General features: G+C 32.3%; 1 protein-coding gene across 3 annotated transcripts in view; it reads left to right on the top strand.

Moving 5' to 3' along the window:
- The window catches only part of LOC142318432 (androgen-dependent TFPI-regulating protein-like), a 40,688-nt gene extending 24,790 nt beyond the window's left edge, over positions 1-15,898 (top strand). For 2 of the 3 annotated variants that reach the window (XM_075355015.1, XM_075355016.1), the window contains exons 4-6: positions 450-587; positions 8,719-8,936; positions 10,410-11,030. In XM_075355015.1, coding sequence (XP_075211130.1) covers positions 450-587; positions 8,719-8,936; positions 10,410-10,593 — 540 coding nt within the window. In that variant the 3' untranslated portion in view covers positions 10,594-11,030. Of the gene's footprint in view, positions 1-449; positions 588-8,718; positions 8,937-10,409; positions 11,031-15,760 lie in introns of those variants that run through there. The other variant, XM_075355017.1, reaches the window with a different exon arrangement.
- Positions 15,899-20,895: the final 4,997 nt, after the last annotated feature.

Below are 20,895 nucleotides of genomic sequence, written 5' to 3'. Positions count from 1 at the left end.
TTTCATCACCAGCTATACAAAATAAAGGCTTTCTCTTTCATAACAGCTGAAAAATATGCATGGGTGTATCATCCTTTAATTTTTGTGCAAGAGAGTCAATATTCTTGGGATATACTTTGCACAAAGTAATATGATATAATTTTTCAATTACAATTCTGTACTCTATAATCTCACATATCTGGAAATTCTATGAGAAGAGTATTAATTATGAGCTATTGCTGTCCTAGAAATTTAATGTTTCTTTGTTCATTGAGGTCATTTATCTGCATTTTCCTCTTAATTGTGAACAATTGAGACGTCTTTATTTAATTCAAGTTCATTCTGTCTACTTTTTCCTTCATCGTAATTAAAGGGCTGTAAATTTAGACTTATTGTACTATTTTTAATTTACAGATCAGTTTTTGATTTATAAGAACTAATTGTTTTAATAACTTTTGTTTCTATTTCAGGCTCTTTGTACAATCTATTTTATAACATGTGTTATAATTGACCTTCCCCAAAAATTCTCAATACAGGAATATTATAAAAAATATGTAAGAAATATTATGTCTTACATTTTTACACAAATTATAACTCCTACAACAACTGTAAGTTATTTACTGAAAGGAATTTCATTAATATAGTAACATTATATTGACTATTATGATTAAGATATATGTAAATTTTATACAGAATTTAGTATATTAAAAATAATTTATCTATTAATTCCTAAGTAAATTAATCCTTTTTTAAAAATAGGCACTTTTTATATGAAGTAAATAAAAAAACAAAGGTTGTGGGTTGGTCTTTCTTTTATTTATAACTGACCGTTTGGGCTGGCTCTGCCAGCCCGGCAGCTAGCCATCAGAGGGTTGGGAAAGAGTTATATTTTTATTATTAAAGTCGACTTGGCTGGCTTCGCAGTAATCTTTTCATGGAGTAAATGATTTATATATTGAAAGAAAAATTTAAACCACAATTTCTGTAAGATTTTTTTTTAATATTCTATCAAGAAATCATGAATACAATCAAATTAATTAAAACTTATTTTGACTTACATACATGTTACCAGCGACACCACGTAAATGTGCTCGATAATGTCACCAAAAAATAAAAAGATTGTTATCCCACATAGTTTATTAGGTAGTTTGTAAACCATGTTGTTTGTCTGGGGATTCTAGCTTGAATGAATAAATTTCTTTGTGAACCAACTCTTGAGTACATCAAATATAACTGACCATGATCAAAAAAACTATTTTCCAACAGCAATCCAGCAGGGTTAGGGATTGTCCTTGGGATTTGTTGATGGTCATTGCATATGATACTTTTAAAGGGAATTGCAAACATTTAAAATGAAATAGAAGGTTGGTTAAAATTATTAAAATCCTTGCTATGAAAACATCTATTTATTTTCCAATAAGAAATATTGCTTCTATGATATTTCTTGATAAATTTTTGATTTGCAGTCAAGTGCCACTGCAAAGTTGCAGTGGCTTCAGATTCCAATGGATCAATAATGTTGCGCCGGGCGACTGCACACAGCTCCCACTAGAAGCAGTCTGTTGTCAATTAATTTACAGATTATTTAATTATCAAGCATAGAATTATTCTAATTTATTTTTTTACCTATGGATATAATCAAATTTATTAAAACATATTTCAACTTACATACATCTCGTAACCCTGAATATTGACCCTTTAAAATCTGGATTTTAGATGTTAAGTAATGCAACCACTAGACGATGACAAACACCTAATTTATATTGATGTTGCCAAATGGTGAAAAAAAGGGGCACTTTTTAATCATTTTTTTAGGTGTAACTTTTGCTTTGTTTTAAAACGATCCTGAAGGTATGGGATATGGGCCCTGTAAAGTTTGGTTAATGTATGTTTAGTATTGTGGCGCAAAATGGTAACAGACAGAATTGGTAATTTTTTATATGTATAGATTATTTATAACTTAAATCCGAAGAAATGCTTCTGTGATTTATCTTCTTGATAGAGAACTAACTGTCTTCTTTCATCTATGTTTTTACATGTGCAAAGTTAAAAAATTATTTAAATTGAAAGAATAAAAAATTAAATTAATAGATGTAAAGTTTAATAAAAATGACCTCAAGAAGAGATATACTAAAGAAGTGAAGAATATAATTACAAGAAACATAGATGAAGAAGGTAGAGAAATAACAGAAAAGTTTTGGAAAGTGAAGCCAAAATGTACTGATAGAAGTTTGTTGTAAGGAAAAGAAGAAAGACGTAATATATGTCAGGAGTATACAAGAATTAGTATATGAAGGAGTATATTGGAGCAATTAATCTGATTAAGATTGAATATAACTAAAATATAAATACAAAAAAAGAAGAAAATGATGATGTAATTAGTATATCAGGAAGAAATAGGACTGAACAGATTGTACATATTAGTAAGCAACATTAACCTCAGTTTTGTGTATAAACATTACTTTTACTGTAAAAGGTTGGTGTGAATAAGTGAATAAACTCCCACAATAATAAATATAAAATCTCTGCCTCCAAGTTTCTCTGTAATAATAAGGTGTGATAAATGAAAACCAATTTGAATTCACAAAAAGTATGGGAATGTGAAAGAATTTTTAACCCTCATATTCATTTTAAAGGGCAGTTTAAAACACAATTTTGTATATTTAAACACATAAGCAAAATAACTAAAACTATAATTGTAAAAATCATAACTGAAGAAAAAAGATCAATTTTATGTATTGATAATTTTTATCACAATTAATTTTATGTTCATTATGAGACTCCGGACATTTTATTGTATGGAGGAGACTTGAGGGGATTCCAAAGAGTTCTTTGACTGCTTCAGTAGTCCTTCTGATCAAAGTTCCTGCTGTGACTTGAGTCTGCTTTGGCTAAATCAATACATTATACCTTATGCCAGTGTTAAATTCTTACAGACTAAGGCTTAAAAGCATCTGTATCAAAAGTATAAGGAATTCATCATTCATCCATTTTTGCCTAGATCCTTCTTGGTTATCTTTTTTTTATTTAGATGTGCATCCATCTTAAGGAGGGCCTTGTAAAGCGATCGAGTTTTTGTTCTAAAGGCATGTGATAAAGAAGTGGCAGTGACTGCTGATCTAAGTACCCTGTAACAAGTAAGGGTTCGTCCAGGTAGGGCTCACCTTAGTCCTTCTGGCACTCTTTTCAGAGTGGGGGTCATATTCAGTGTTTTTATAATTACTTGCACTTGCATAAACAATCAAGCAGCAGCTAAGATTGACAGGAGGACAATCAGACCTCTGGCTGCCTGTATCTCGCTGCAGGCAGTTGTCATATTTGTGGGCTTGCCCAACAAAGTAGTAGATATCAGTGAGTAAGCAGACAGATTAGATTAGCCTATTTTATTTACTTAGGTATGTCCACCCGAGAACCAAAAAATGGTCTGATTAATGATTTCTTTAAGGTTGGGGACAGGGCTGGTAGTTCTGTCCTTCTAGTAGCACAATTTGAGAAACAATGTGAGCAGTTGTTGGGGTTTCTTGAAGGCTCTCGAAGCGCCAATGCAGCAGTTTGCAGATGAGTGATCGCGAGGTTTAATGAGTTTAGGGCAATGTTCTCTGCTTTGGTGAATGAATCTGAGGTGCTTGCCTCTAAGTCAAGGAAGTTATAGTTAAAGATCCATCCTGGCACCTGTATCTATTAGGGTGCAGCCGAAATGCTACACCGAGGTGCTTAAAAGCAAGCAGGAGGCCAGCTTAGTCCACAAGCAGCCTGAAGTTATCTTCCTAAACAGGAAGGAAGGCTCCAAAAAAACAATTAAGAAATTAGAGGAATTTCAAGCTGCCTTTCTGAGCAAGAGGTTAAATTTGAAAATTAGTAACATAAAGGACAGTAGGAAAGGCCTAGTTGTTGTAGCAGATGACAAAGAGACAGTTAGAGTCATTTCAGAATCTATCTTTAGTAAAATGTTAGAGGTCAAGGTGAATCAGAAACATAAAATTAAGCCTGGAGTCATTGTCTATGATACAGATTCTAAGGAGGAGGTTGTCTCTCAAACAACAGCAAAGCACTGGGTTGGATGAGGCAACATTCAAGTCTGAGTGCAGGTTTTTGTCCAAACTGGTAGATGTGATGCCCAAAGGTTTTACGGTATATTCGAAGTTAGGCCTACTCTGTTTACCAAGTATGTTGCTGAGAGTAGGGTGTTTGTGGATTTCTCTTTATAGATTCAAGGAGTACACTGATGTTCAGAGATATTTTAAATGTTGTACATTTTGTCATAGGGCTAAATTTTGTCAGTATGCTTAAAGTGTTTACATTGCTCAGATTGAGTTAAATTAAATTGTTAAAAGGAGATCCCTCAATATAATTTTTGTTCAACATCCAATATATGGTACAGGGCGATCTGCCAGGTTTTATTGGCTGGCAAAAATTTTATATTGGAAGTAGCAACAATATGTTTGCAATTATGTATAGGAAGACACTGGATAGGACGTTGATTTGTGTGGCATTTTGAAGCAAGTTTCTGATACTCATCACATCGCTGTTAAAATTGTTACTGATGGTCTTGATTTCAATGTTATTAGTTTGTATTTTCCATATAGAGATCCTGCTGAGGAGCATTGAGAAAGGTGAGATAGATTACTTGGTCTTGTTGGTAACTGTCCTATAGTGCTAGGTGCTGATGTAAATGCTAAGTAGATTCTTTGGCATAGTGGAGTCACAGATGATAGTGGTGAATTAGTTGAAGGCTTTGTAGTGCATTATAGATTAGAGATCTTTAATGTTTTTGGTGAGTTACCAACATATACTGGAATGGTAAATGGAAGGAGATTGTTTGCTAGAACAAATATTGATATTTCTGTTAGGCTTGTTGTTGATTGTTCTAGTGTACATCAATTATTTATATTTGAGTTGGTTAGGGAGTTGTGAAACACTTGCATGCAATGTCTCTGTTCATCAGGGGTGCTTCGTGCACAGGAAGTCAGACCGGTCTAAATTTGACAATATTTTCTCTGTTACACCCCGTCGTGTCTTTACTGAAGTCTGGATGATATTCAATTGAAAGACCTGGCAGAAAGATTTTCTCTGAATTCAATTCCCCGTAGTTCGGATCGACAGAAAGGTGGTGACAAGGACAACACCGTGCCGAGCTTCTCTTATAGCCCTTTAAGGCTCCTGCCAGTTATCAGAAAGATTTTTGAGAAGGTATTGTATCTTTGTATTACTGACAGACTGAATTCTAGAAAATTGTAGATAAATGATCAGTACAGTTTTTGCAGGGAAGAAGCTATTCTTTAGGTTATGAATATTGTTTCTTATAGTGAGTCTAAGTATGTCTTAGGTATATTTCTGGACATATCAGGGCCTTTTAATAATTTGTGGTGGTCCTCTGCTGTGTTTCAGCTGCAGAAGTGTGATTGTACGCAGAATGACCTGAATGTGTTATATAGTTATTTCAGCAATTGAGATGTTGTCCTTTGACATGGCAACCCAGATAAAAAAAGCTATCTAATGGTTGTCCACAGGGTAGTGTTTTTAAACCCCTGCTCTGGGTTACTGAATTCAATTCTTTGTAGTTGAGGTTATCCAATGGATGCCACATTCATTCAAAGAAGAATTGACAATGATGTGATGTCATCATGTATGCGGATGGTGGACTTTTGCCGGTTAAAGATGATTCAAGGAATGAGATCGAATTCAGGGCAGCCCAGGCTTGTAAGATACTCCATTGTGGAGTTTGCAACATAATATGGTGTTTTGCCCAGAGAAAACAATGATGATATTGGTCAACGACAGACTAGCTGTTACATGACAATCTTGTGTATCAATGGTAGGTTATCAAATTATGTAAGTCCCGCTACAAAAGTATCTAGGTGTTATCCTTGATGACACCTAGTCATCAAGAGCTAACTGCCAAATTTAGCTCTTGATCTAACTTTTACAGTTAGATCAAGAAGAGCACTATACTGCCAAAATAGATTGTTCTGCTTTCTTCGGTGTTTGGAGAGCAGTTCACCCTGATTTGGGGCTTAATTTCAGAAACATACACATTCCATTTAAGGGTGTATGAATCTATAATGCAGTATGCTGCACCTGTCTGGGCTCATCAAATGAGAAACAATTGTTATAGTAATAACTTGTTGAGAGCCCAGTGTCTCCTATTGTAATTTGTGCCTATAGGACTGTCTCTGGAAAGGCGGTCCTTGTTATTTCTGGTATTAAGCCCATTGATATCCTTGCAACCAAGTACCAATTATGTTATGATGCTAAGAAGGTTGGCCAACTTAACTCTGGTCCCAGTTTAAAAAGAAATAGATGACCAGTTTCCATTTATGGCAGGTCAGGAGGACTGAACTACCTCACCTGATGGCCGTTACATGCATGGAATTTTTCCTGATGAGAAATATGCAGGTAGTTTGGTAGATTTCTCTCAATTGGCATATTACACAGTTTCTTTCTGGACATGGTGCTTTTCGAGATAAGTTGGCCAAAATTGGTTTGATTAATTCAGACTTGTGTCCGGAGTGTAAGGTCATTGATGATGTATGCCATGTCTTATATGTTTGTCCCAGGCATAAAACTGAACGTACCATAATAGAATCGACTGTGGTTTTGATCAGCAAGTTAGTTAGAAAATTTAAAGAGAATGTAAGATAGTTGCTGGCTTGCTTAGATTTTTAGCCATGCAGAGAATGGTGAGGGAGTCTGATGCTGTTATAGATGTATAGTTAGAATAGCAACCTGGGTAGCTAGGGGTCCACCTGGGTGCTTAATTTGCCAAGAGATGTTTTGGCAACGACTCCAGTTAGCTGAGATTTCACTGATAGGATGAGAATGGATGTGTAGAGAATGTGGTGATGGAGCTGCAGTGTGGGAGAGTGTAGGCATTGATCTCACTCCCGAAAACAAACCAGAGCAGAGAGAGAGAGAGACAGAGAGAGCAAGAGTGAGAGGGGGGTATGTTTTCATTAGAAGCTTATTAAGGTTGTAAATCTTGTTTTATTATTATTATTATTAAAGGTTGTGTCTTGATTTCAAGAGAAATTAGAGTAAACTGAATTGTAGGACAAAATTTTTGATCAACACTTGTTTTGTAGATATGAAGATAGTATTTTTGGTGTCTAAAGACTCAAGCAAATAATATTCTGAGTGCATAGACTAATTAAAGTTAGATATACGAGCTTTTACCAGGAAACCTTCAGTGTTAGAAGAAGGCACAGTTGTAAGTTATAGAAGGTGTGGTTGGATGCAGCCATATGAAGGCAAAAGTAGGTTGTATAAATACATTGAGAAATGCTGCCGAGGCATTTGCATCGTGGCATCCTGAGAGGCCAAACTGATGACTGTGTTGTGTTATCACGTTAAGAAGATCTAAAAAAAGACCACCTCTGGTAAAGCCCATCATGGCTATTAATGGAGGGGGTGATTTGGTGATCAAGATTTTCACAAGGTGGGTGTGTCTTCCCATATGGGGGTTAGGTTGCTTAGCTCCAAAAATTCACCTCTAAAAGCATAAGACATTTTTAAAAAGAATAGTCAGAAAACCATTAGTTTTCAATTTTGTTTATTGAAAGAAAGGTATGAGCCAAAGAGTAGTAAAACCACTAATTTTTTTGCTTATTCTTTAATTTGTAATAAATTTTGGAAAAAATGACTATTCAAATTATCTCACCGTTTGAATTTTAATTAATAAAGTAATAAAGGGGATGTAGAATACCAGGACATTAAGGAGGTTAAATATTTTCTAGTTTACAGAAACAAGGCATTTTTAAAATGAATACTCCAAATACTGCAATATTTAAATTTTTGTTAATTGAGAAGCCTATGCAAAGATGGCATTGACGAGTAATGATTCTCAAAATTTTTTCACATATTTAAAAACGTCACTGAGTTTCCTCCATTTCAGTGAAGGTAGTAAGTAGATAATTTACAAAAGAATTTTTTAAATACTCAAACTTAAAGGTTAAATTTTTAACTGCTTGGGGGAGTCAAGGCAACACCCAGGTTAAATTTAAAGAGGTTAAATCAATACTATTCATGATTCTGTAGTGAGATTTATGATTTTACATCCTTACAAATCCTGGTGAGGATTCTCTTAGATCTAAAAAAACAACATTACACTTTGTGAAAATGGATAAAATAAAATCTTTTAATGGAAGGACATTTTCAGATAGGTTCAGTAATTTAGAGAATACCCCGGATGATGTTTTATCATTAAAAATGTCCTTTAAATGATTTCATGTTTTTTATGCACTTTTCCATATTAGGAAGTAATTGTTTCAACATAATCTATACATAAAATTATATCTTTTGAAACAGATTAAAATGATTTTTCTATGGGTCTGTTGCAATTGTGTTTATTATGATCATGAATATTTACTTTTTTATAAGACTAAATATTTTATAAAGAGAACATAACAGTTTCATATATTATATAAATATGATAATCTCCCTAATCCTACTAGTAAAAATATTTGCTGACATGTCACTGTTTTAATTTTAAAGATATCCTGTTGCATTTTTGTGAATTATAAAAGTAGTTGGTTACCTGGTTCCTTAAGATCATTAATTCTGTTTCAAAGGAAACATTTTTAAAGCACAACATTTTTCAAAACAAGTGTTTTTTTAATTTAAGTAGTACATACATCCATATAAGCATCTGCATGTCTTCTCATTAAATATAAAACTCTATCAAATAATAAAATATCAAATAACATAGAGTAATATAATAAAAAATATTTTTTTTCTTTGCAGCTGGTAAACGTAATTTTTTGGTTATTATATTTCATCAACCCAGATTTAATTATTGCAAAACAAATCAACGATCGCTTGCCTACATGGATAAATTGTTCTTTACATTTCTATACATCGATAACTGTTTTTATAGAAATGTTATTTTATTTTCATTCATTTCGAACACTCAGACAAGCATTACCAGTCATCACTGTTTATTATTTAATTTATTTAGCTTGGTTTGTATACATCAATTAATTAATTATGATGAAAATTTATTTTAAGTGTCAAAAAATATTTTTTAAATGGTTACACTTTTAAAATTTTGCAATTTTAAAAATAATGGTTATTTACTTTTATTTATGTGCAGTTATTTTTACATTTGAAAACAACATAACTATAAAAAACACTCCTCATGTAAACCCAGTTATACTTGAGTTATGGTGTATAACCATAACTTTGATTGGCATTCATACATTATTCATTTTGGCAAATACTATTTTAATATTAATGTTCAATGTTAAAGTGAAAAGAGTAAATTAAAAAAAAAAACTTTTATCAATCTTGAAAAGATGGTATTAAGTGTACTTCTTATAATGCGATGGTTCTAAGAAAAAAGACAATGTGTTATGGAGTATATTTTGAAAAATAAAAAGATATAAAGAGTGGATAATTATGTCAACAGAATAAATGAATTTCTAAGCTTTGTTGAATATAATAACTAATGGATGAAACTGCCATTAGAATCAATACCTGGATGTACATTTTTCTAAAAGGAGTGAATAAATAAATATTTTACTTTGATCGATATATAATTACTATAAATTACATTGGTCATGAGAATAAACAATAGTTGTGCTACTCTTCCTTTTTGCAAAAGCAAAAGGAACTTTACTGTTTCTTTTGACCACAAAAATTAAATCAATTGGATTCCAGATCTAAATCCCTAGTTAATTTTTTGAGAACATTACTGTAAAAGACAAAAATTGATGTTGTAAAACACAACTTTTTAGATTTGATATACACTATTTATACGGTAACCTCTAAATTCTAGGTAATCTTTGCCCACAGTTGTAGATCTTTCCTGGAATATGGCTGTCTTTCCAAAAGATAAAATTTCTCAAACTTTTTAATGGTAAGATAAATTTTCACAAATTTAAAAAAATATATATAAAGGCTATCATAAAAATATATATATAGGCAGCCCCTATTGTTAATTTACAATTTATTTTATTTATATTATTAATTTTCTATCCAACACTTGTTAATGATATTAATATTTTTAAACTTTTACTTTACATTAGATTTATTTTACGATCATTTTACAAGAAAATTGGGTCATACTCAATTTCTCTAAACTTTTATAATTATGATGAGATAAATGCTCCTTTATTATAGTTGGAATATTTTGTCTACATTTTGAATAGTGGTAGATGCAGGACAATTCAGTAAATCTGCTACAATAATAACATATTTAGTCATAGAAAAAAAAATTGGAAATATTATTTTGTTCTACAAAATTAGTCTTATTCTTGGAAACAACACAAAATGTAAAACTTAAACAATTGATGGAGAATGTAATTAATTCCTTTGTCAAGACAATAGTTAGTCTTTTTTATAATAATAAATGTATAAGTAATGGAGGTAAAGTTTAGAATAATTAACAATTTTGAGTATTTCTTAGAAATAAATAGTTAATTTTTTTTTTTCAGTTTGGAAGGAACATATTATGAAAGAAAAATTTGGTTGTATTCATTCTTGAATGTGCACTGGACAAAAAGGGTTTTAATACATGTACTTTGTTACTATTTCAATTTATCTATATATCAATTCCACTGTTTTATAAATTCTATAATATGGTGTAATCAAAACAAATCTCCTCTAATGAAGAAATAATAATCTAATTTTGAAAGGCAAACTATATAATTTCACATCATTTTTTTGAAGGAGCACTCAATAAAAATACATAATTCTAAGGGAAAATGGCAACTATAAAATGAATTGTAAATTATTCAGTATGGTTTTTAATTTATTTATATATATATATATATATTTTAATACTGGTTGAAACCAATATATAACCAGATTGGAAAGATATGAAAATAGCATCAATGCTATTTTTCATATCTCCTGAAAGGAGTATCCTTTTTAGTTTTTACTTTCTGCATTCCGACTAATAAATTAATTGAATTAAAATTATTAACTGACAAACAACCTAATTGGCATGAGATTTTGCCAAAACCTTTTTTCTTCTTCTACTTAAGACTCCTTCATTCACATTTCATCAATCCACCTAATTTTTTAAAGATTTTCCTATAACACCGCATCTCTAAGGTTTTTTCCTACTTCAAAACAAAAGAATTACTATTATCATAAAGAATGCTTTTCTATTTCTAACATTAATATTTTATATTGGAGATTTCTTTTCTGAATAAAAATCCTTCTTATACAAATTTGGCTTTGTCTGTATCTTATTTTGCCAATCATTGTAATTTTACCATCTTTTTAAAAACTAATTTCCAACTGTGGTGTTTTTTGTTGATGGTAAATAATTCTTACACCTATCTGCTTTCTTAAATATAATAGCAACATTTTTAAATACTGTACGTACTTGTCTAGTTTCATCTATGATCAGTTCTGCTTTTAAACATTTTACAGTATTCTGATATACGAGGTGCTACCCAAAAGTTAGGGGAATTTTACCATAAAAATAAAATAGCTTACCGTAACTTATAATTTCCACTGTCTCCTTCCTTCAAAGTAAACCCCTTGGTCATTGATACAGTGATTCCAGCGTTTTTCCCCAGATTCCATGCATCCCTGGAAGTCTGCAGGTGTAAGTGTTCGAAGCACGTTCTGCGTTTCTTCCTGAATCTCCTCAATTGTGTTAAAACAACGGCCTTTCAAGTGAAATTTTATTTTCGGAAAGAGAAAAAAGTCGCACAGAGCAAGATCAGGCTAATAGGGTGGGCCCCACCCACCCTATTGTTTGTCTACGATCTGCAACAATAGCCTCTCACGATATTGGGCTTGTTGATGGTCTTCCTGAACGTTCATCGTCATCAACTGTCGTTGGTCTATCTTTTAATCGTTTGTACCACAAAAAAAATTTACTTTTACCCATAGAATTGTCACCAAATGCTTCCATAAGCATGCGATGGGTTTCTGCACCAGTTTTTTTAAGCATGAAGCAGGTTCTTTGGTCTCTAAAATCTGCCATTTAGAACTTCGCCGAAGCAGTAAAACACAACGTTACACAACCGCAAGAAAGTCAACAACGCAGCCTCTCACCATCACAGTTGTTGGAACACTGATTCACAAAGAGTACTGTTAGCCACATCTAGCGGCAGCAGGTCGTACCAGCAATTCTTCGCGCGCGTAATTCAAATTCCCGGAACTTTTGGGTAGCACCTCGTATATTATCTATCCCCACTGTTCTAATTTTGTTCTTGTTTTACAGAGAGCACACTAATCTCAAAATGGCTCCTTATATCTTTTTTTCTCTTTTAAAACATTTTTTATAATATAATCAAAACTATCTGTACAGTTCCTTTTTATATTACTACCACCTGTTAATTTTTTCTGATCTCTCTTAACAATTTTCTAACTTGTAAATTTGATTCTAATTTTTTCTTCAATTCTGTGAAATTTTGTTACTTTTTTTTAATAAACAATCTACAGATGCAAATGCCTCGGTAGATTTTTCCAATTCATATATCTCCACCAATCTTCTTCATACAACAATTATATGGAACTTGGATTTTTCATGTACTAAATGAAACATAAATGAATGAACTCATTTGATTATTCATTTATTAAAAACAATTAACATCATCAAAGATATACTGAATGGAATAAATGGTTCTAATACAATATTTGAGGGAACAGTAATGTCAATTAAATGATAGTGCGCTTGAGCCAACTCGCTTAAATTACAAGACTAAGAAATTGGCTGTTTTAATCATGAGTGAAACCATCCATGTCTTTTTTCTTTGAATATTTACAAGTTAACTGGAACACTTACGATAATCAAAATAGATGTTCCTTTACATATAAAACAGGAAAATATGACTAACTTTAAAATGGGCAATTCTGAACACCATTTTCAGTGAAGCAAACACATTATACTTTTCACAAATTTATATTTCCTGCATTGCAAAAATATGCAAACACTGAAATTTATTTGTTATTAAAAGTAAAGTGACACCAGCAAAGGTTTTTCCAAATTTTGTTACAATAGTTCTAAGTAGTTTTTCTAACTTTAAGAATGAAATCTACAAAAAAATAAAAGTGTATTATCTGTTATATTTAGTAGATAACATAAAAAATGGTCTAAATGAACTTTACTGTTTTATTAACAGAGAAAGTGCATAATTTTTGTGGTTGTCACATTATATCGAAGTTGTAAACGTAAGAATGTAAACAGAAAATAACCTGAGCACAAGTAGAAAAAAAACTTCATACATTCATTTTTATTTATATAGAATACAAATAAAAGACTCTGCTTGAGAAACAAATAGGAAAAAAAGAAGAAAAGCTAATACTATAAAACACAAATTTACGTTTCGACAAAATTAATAAAATTTGACAAATCACATAATTCTACAAAATTTAAAAATAGATGTTATGTGATGAAAAACAGAATTAAAGAGGAGATGAAAGGAGATCCCTCACCTAAATACAAAAGATACTACAAAATTTTTGCAAAGTGACAGAATGAATCTTACAGGCAGTTACAAGTTAGTGCATGTTTAGACCAAGTCCCAACTTGCATTACAGTTGCTCTAGTCACTGTTTCAGTGTCATTTACTTTTAGCTGTTAGCGAAAAGAGGTAGTGATGTTATTTTGGTCGATAACTAAATACTGGGTAATGTTGCACTACAATTTTGGTTGTGGATTAAGTATTGATCAGTGTTTGAGAAGATGACTCCTCTTTGGAGAGGATTATCCTCATTGTACAACAATATTTGGATGGTGCTGTGTTTGAAAGAGGAAATTTTGGCCTTGAGGACAGTCCAAACTTCAGGTCAATGGCCTTTGTTGGTGACTAAGGAAAACATTGCTCCAGTATGAAACATGCTTGAAACAGATAGGCATGTGATCAACCACCAAACAGGTGTCCTTGGGCATAAATGCAGCAGCAGTTTGTGCTGTACTGCGAGATCACCTTTAGTTAGAAAGCTTGTGTACTCTTTGACTGCCATATAACTTGACTGACAATCAGATGGCATATTGTGTCTCATAGTGCCATGAAAAATTTTGAAAATGGAAAATCTCGCTATGCAAATGTATTGTGACAGGAAACAAAACCTGGCTGTGTTATTATAACAACCTGACCAAGGCTGAGAACAAAATGTGTGTTCAAAGATGAGGAGACCCCTGTGGCTGTTTGAAAATCCACAATGGTAAAGAAGAGAATTTTTAAAGAAGAGAATGGCTATATTTTTTTTGCATGGAGGAGTTTTAGAGTGAATTGTGTTGTAAATTCAGAAGAGAGTTACAAGGAAATGGACCAAGGAATGCCTATCAAAAATTTTCAAAACTCTCAAGAAGCTGTGCCTAAACTCATGGATGGACACATGGATTCTTCACCACAATAACACTTCAGCACACTTCTCCACTATTTGCTCTGAATATTTGGCCAGCACTCGAAAAAAACTATTAGGGCACCCTCTCTACAGTCCTGACCTTGCTTAGTATGACTTCATACTGTTACCCCGGATGAAGAACATACTGAAACGGAGGCATTTTACAAGCAATGATGATCTCTTAAAAGCTTGGGTTGATGTTTTCTCAATCTCCAAAAAAATATTGCAAGGTTTCTTTGAATTGAAGCCTGTTTTGAAAGATAATGTTTTGAGAAGAGTATAACGTGAGGTGGATATTATTTTGAAAAATTATAAAAAAAAGAAAAATCTTATAGCAAACAACCTTTTTAGAGCCCTTTATAAAATGAATGTGCCACTGTTCTTTTAACAATATGCCACCCAATTTTTTAGTTTATTTTATCAATATTTCTGCCTAACAGTTTTTATTTTTTTAAATAATGGTTTGCAACCAACAGTCCTTGGAGTAACAGTCTGGTATGCTATTTAACAGAAGCACACTTATCTACAATACAATCTCCAGCAGCAATACACAGGAGAATAACAACAGCAGTGAACCATGAAGCAATCATACAATTGACCATAGGAACTGGGAAACATTCCCCAGTATCTTGACAAAATCCTCAAAATATTTACAGCAATGCTTTCTTGACAATTACATTATGTCAGGAAAACAAGCTCTCCTCTATCCTCATGATTCTCCTTATTCTTGTAATGCTAGTTACCACAATTTTTCAAAATTCTGTGGTCTTGCAAAAACCAAACACCATCCTCTTTGGTACAAGATAAATTGTGATACAGATATGTACAGTACACTATTGCATTAATATGGCAAGAAACCAGAATATAAAATGGAACAGAATTATCTAATCTCACTATGATAACAGACAAAATCAATGATGACAAAAAATATCATTTTACAAATAATAATCAAGTAAGCAATAGAAAACAAACAAGTAACTAATAACTAGATAAATACCATCCAAAAATATTTTTTGTATGGTATTTATCTAGTGAGTAGTGTGCCGTAAAAGAAGAACAGTAAAATTTAATCTATAGTGTTCCAGGACGTATTCCCTGAACTTCAGGTACCAATTCAGGACACCAAAATGAGCAAAAAAGTTTATATCGACATAAGTTCTATTTTGCTTTGTTTTCCTTCTGGACACCATTTTGTGAATTTCAATAAAAAAATTATTTCTCAGTAACAGGTAAACAAAGTTTAATTAATATGGCAAATCTAATACTAGTGTCTTATTCTACAAAATAAAAAAAAAATTAAAATGGTTGCTATCTTTAATTTTTCAATCTTCAATATTTTTTAACTATTTTTGATCAAATTTTTACTTATTAAAAAATTTATTAAGAATTTTATTTTTAAAAAAATGACATCTCATTTGCAAAAATCAATTGAGTTATTGCATACAATTAACCTTTCTTTCTTTTTCCTGTTTAGCCTCCGGTAACTACCGTTTAGATAATACTTCAGAGGATGAATGAGGATGATATGTATGAGTGTGAATGAAGATACAATTAACCTGGCAGTATACTTCACACCATAATGTAAGCTGATAATTTTTTGCCAGTTTTTAATTCCTCTACTAAATGTAATAAAAATTATTAATAAATAATAATGGTAAATTAATAATAATACTGTTAACTTACATTTTTATTAAAATTGTCTATGTTTATTTATTACAGTTTTATCTATAAAATCATGTTTGCAGTTTCAGATGTACAGCAACAATTATTAGGCTAAATTACATTCTCAAAATGCCCTTCCCGTTTTTTGCGATGTATGCAAAGATATTTTTTCATAGGACCCTGCCAATTAATATGTTCCATTTCCTACTTTAGGATGTCGAAATCCACATTATTCGTTCCATCAACTATTCCTTTGTTTCTGGTTTCCCAACAATACATTCTTTCTTTTAAGACACCCCCACAGAAAAAAAATGTAGTGGAGTGGGTCTGGTGACCAGGTAGGCCAGTTTACAGGACCTCCTTTTCCAATCCAGTGGCCTAAAAACATTTCATGTAAACAGTTACACATCACGATTGCTGCATGAGGTCCAGCCTCAGTATTCCATTGGTTAACAATGGAATTTCATCAATAACAAGGGTGTCTATTTCTTCCTCTAAAAAGTGTTTGTTAGCCTCACCTGTCTATCTATTTTCCACCTAATATTCCTACCCACACATTTATGCTAAATCTATCTTGAAAATTAAATTAAGACACTTAATGAGGATTACCATGGACTGATGAATGAGAATTTCAGGTGTTATTTATCCCAGCTCAGTAAAAATGATGTTATTCAGTATGCCTATGTTGTCGAGTAACCGATACCAAAATTGCAAGTGAATAGGAAAATCCTGGAGTTCTGCTGAACATTTTGAAAGTGGTAAGGATACAAACCATCATAATGTAATATTCTCCACACTTGAGTTTTTTGAGAAATACCTACTTCTGCTGATATTCTTCTAACACTATTTGCAAAAGCATTACATACAACATCTTATCCATTATTAAATTTGTCTCGGTCAGTGTGTGCTTTTGGAATAGAACCTGTTTCCCTTAATAACCTGAACATATTTTGAAAAGTGTTATCTGGCAACCTCCTTGGTGGAAAACTGTTGCTATTCTATTACAGCAGCAGTAGAATTGCCATTACAGTGCCATACACAAATATTAAGTCTGTGTACTCTTCCTTGCTATAAGTAGGTCGCATATTTATTTGTAACAATTAAATGCAAAGAGAAAACAGAGACTTTACACACAATAACAATAATAATACAGTATGCTGAAAATTAAAGAGACTTTACACGCACTAACAACAATATGCTGCAACTTACAGTTTAAATTGCACTAAAAATTACAACACTTCAGTAAGTATAACAATTTAACAATGAAGCACGTCATTAATAATTAGAAAAATTGTTTATTTTATTAAATTTAATATGTTTTAGTCATCCACAACGATCATAATATTTATTTTACAATAATGTTAATAATTTCAACAGCACGTTTTTATTTGTTATTATTTTATTAGTTGTTTATTATTATTATTCTGATTAATGTTGCCAACTTTTTTTATTACATTTAGTGGAGGAAATAAAAATAGGTAAAAAATTATCAGGTTGCATTATGGTACTGCCAGGTTAATTATCGGCAATAACTTGATTGTATATCACTGGTTTTTTACAAATGAGGTGTCATTTTGTTCCAAATAAAATGCTTAATAAATTTTTTAATAAGTAAAAATTTGATCAAATGATCAAACAGATAATTAAAAAGATATTGAGGATTAAAAATTAGGATGGCCACCAATTTGAAATTTTTGAAGATGACATTTTCAAAATTTTTTACTTAGCAAAAGAATACACTAGTTTTCAATTTACCAAATTTAATTAAAGTAGATTTATCTGTTTCTGAGAAATAATTTTTTTGTTGAAAATCACAAAATGGTGTCCAGAAGGAAAACCAAGCAAAATAGAACTTAAGGGGATATGAACTTTTTTGCTCATTTTGGTATCCTGAATCAGTACCTGAAGTTCAGGGAATACGTCACGAAACATTCTTTATGTAAAATCAGTAATTTATATACATGGTTCACACCTAACATAGAAATAATGAATAAAATAATAATGTAATGTACTATTAAAATTACTTATAAACACTGAAAAACAATCAGCGTTTTACAGAGTAACTAAAAGTCTATTAAAAATATTGAATTTAACACCAATAAAAATAAAATTAACATCTAACAAAGGTGCATAATCACAACGGGAATATATTAACACCATATAGAAATTCATTATTCATGATCAATCTTTTCTTTTTTCCTGTTTAATCTCCAGGTAGTAGAGTAGATGAAGTGTAGTCTTATACAGTCTCAGTTCCATCATTCCTGAGATATGTGGTTAATTGAAATCAAACCCTAAAGAACACTGGTATCCACAATCGAGTATTCAAATCTTATAAAAGTAACTGCCTTTACTAGGACTTGAACGATGGAACTCTTGACTTCCAAATCAGCTGATATGGGAAGACGCGTTCACCACTAGACCAACCCGGTGTGTTTTATGATTAATCTGTACCCACCTATTTCAACCACTTACTCTTACATACATCCTGAATTTTCATGCCTTTTATATGAACTTAATATTATTTATCCATATTAACTTTAAACCACTACAAGTGTTATATTTATCTGACTCTTTAAAAAAGGATATGATATTAATGCAGATGATTCTTTGTTGCATTTGATTATGAATATTTATTTACAAACATAAATGCTATTAAGCTAAATTTTATTTTTATTAAATTACTTTTAACACACTAGTGGTAATGAAAAAAAAAACAATGATGGAAGTAAAATATCCTACAGAATGAAAATATTTTAAGGTTTTCTTTTCTAATTTTGACATTTTTTTTATATATACTGCATACAGATGCCATGGCATCTCTCCAGAGTATTGTTGACACGATGTCAATGTATTGTGATACTATATAACGTGGTATTAAATAAATAAAGATATAATGATGTACGATAAAAGATTTAAAGTGTGCGAGATCATTAAGACAACAGATATCTCAAATGAATGGACACATCACATTTTATATGTACGAAAACCATCGTTAACATAGGTACTACATTTAATCTCAATCGATCAAAAATGTGAAAAAGTAATCATTTCTAAGCATGGTTTAGGGCTGTTCAATGTGGAATTTTGTACAGATCCATAACAGTTAATGAAACATGTATACATCACTAGTGACAATAGGACAGTCAAAACAATGGGTTGCAGTTGGTGAACTCACTCCAAAGAAGGAAAGAACCATTCCATAAGCAGGAAAGGTAATGGCTACTGCCTTTTGTATTGCTTATGGCATAATCTTCGATTTTCTGGATAAGAATAAAATGCTAACCACCAATATAATGTACCTTTGCTAAATTATTTAAATTAGGAAATATGGAAAATATAAGCAAGATTTTTTTTCACAAGGCAAAGTACCAGCTCAATCTTCTGTGAGCAAAGTTTTTCTTGAACTGAATCCTACATGCCAGTCTATGCACTTTTAGACTATTATCTGTTTCCAAACATGAAGAAATAGTTTGCTGTAAAAAGATATCTGCATAAAATACTGATGTTCTTGCTGAAACATCTGGCTATCTTTAAGATTTGGATAAACATACTATACTGAGCGGCTGTACAGTCAGGTTGTATCTGGACACTTGTGATTTATCTTATGCAATGTTAATGTATTTAATATTTATTTAATTGATTGTGTACTAGTTTGTCATTTAATTTATTTAATTAAAACAGTTATTTTTCTTATAATAATTGTGTTTTTCACTTGAGAGTTTTTCTGCCTTAATATGTTGTGTTCTTGCCTTGAAACAGTGTGTGGAGTGAGAAGTATTATATGTAACAACTGTCACAGTAATTCTCTCTTAAGATGTTATTTTCATTGAACAAAAAAATAAAACTTGGAGATGTACTTTGTGTGAAAATGAAATAAGAATGAGTGTAGCTTTGCAATCTGCTGCTGAAGAAGGTTAAACTATGATGAAAGATGCAGTGAAATTATTGAACAAAATGAGATGAGAAAACTGAGAAATGGAAAGAAATCTGCGTTATTCAATTGAGGTATTTCACAAAATAATTGAACCATTGAGTGAAAAACTTGAAGGACAAGGGGAATAAGTACAGAATGTCCTTAATAAGGAAACAATTTGTCAGGTAAACTAAATGCAGAAAAAAACATAAATTTGCAAAACAAAATTAGTGACCTTGAACAGTATTTGTCATAGTTACCATTCAAAAAACCAGAAGAGTCCAGCAGTTATCATAGTTAGCTTTGTGAGATCGATAAAAGAAGGCATCTTGATAAAAAGGGGAATGTAGAGATCTCTGAACAAAGTACTTAGGAAAACAATGAACCTGTATATATTGTTGCTGAATGGCTTCGACAGCACGTGGCACTTACTAACCTTATGGTGGCCCTGAAAAGAGCCGTTTTTATCATAGATTGGCTTTGACAGCTTGTTGTAATTGCTAACCTTATGGTAGCCTTGAGAAGGGCTGTTGTTGTCAAATGGCTTCGACGGTTTGTATTTCATAACCTTGTGGTGGCCCATTTTTTGTGTTGGCTCTGAGAAAAGCTGTTGGGTCTGGAAGCTCGTCTCTGGTGAAGTCTGGGAGTTGTGGCTCATCCATCGATGTCTGACTGGGCTTTCTCTCAGTGGCAGTTGGGTCCCCACTACAGCGTGACAGTAGCGGCCCCCAGAGCCCCGCAGTGTTGGGTCAGCATCGGTCGTCCATTGCCGGCATGACCAGTTCATGACCGGCAAGCGGTTCTCCACGAGTGATCCCATGCTGGACCAACTACTGCTGCTGAGTCTGCTGGCCAGGGCGATTGAAGCCCGGCGAGCTAGAATTGGAGCGGGAAGATCGCGTCCTCGTCCAGCGACTCCTTTGGCGGGCCGGCCAGGCCTGCTGCTTCAGTGGGGATGTTGGCATCCACTCCACTGGGAGGTTCCATGCTGAGCCGGCCAGAGAACTTCTGTCTTCTTCTTGGTCTTCTCC

This window comes from Lycorma delicatula, chromosome 1 (assembly GCF_047948215.1).
Source record: "Lycorma delicatula isolate Av1 chromosome 1, ASM4794821v1, whole genome shotgun sequence".
NCBI lineage: Eukaryota > Metazoa > Arthropoda > Insecta > Hemiptera > Fulgoridae > Lycorma > Lycorma delicatula.
This window is presented reverse-complemented; position numbering and strand designations above follow the sequence as displayed.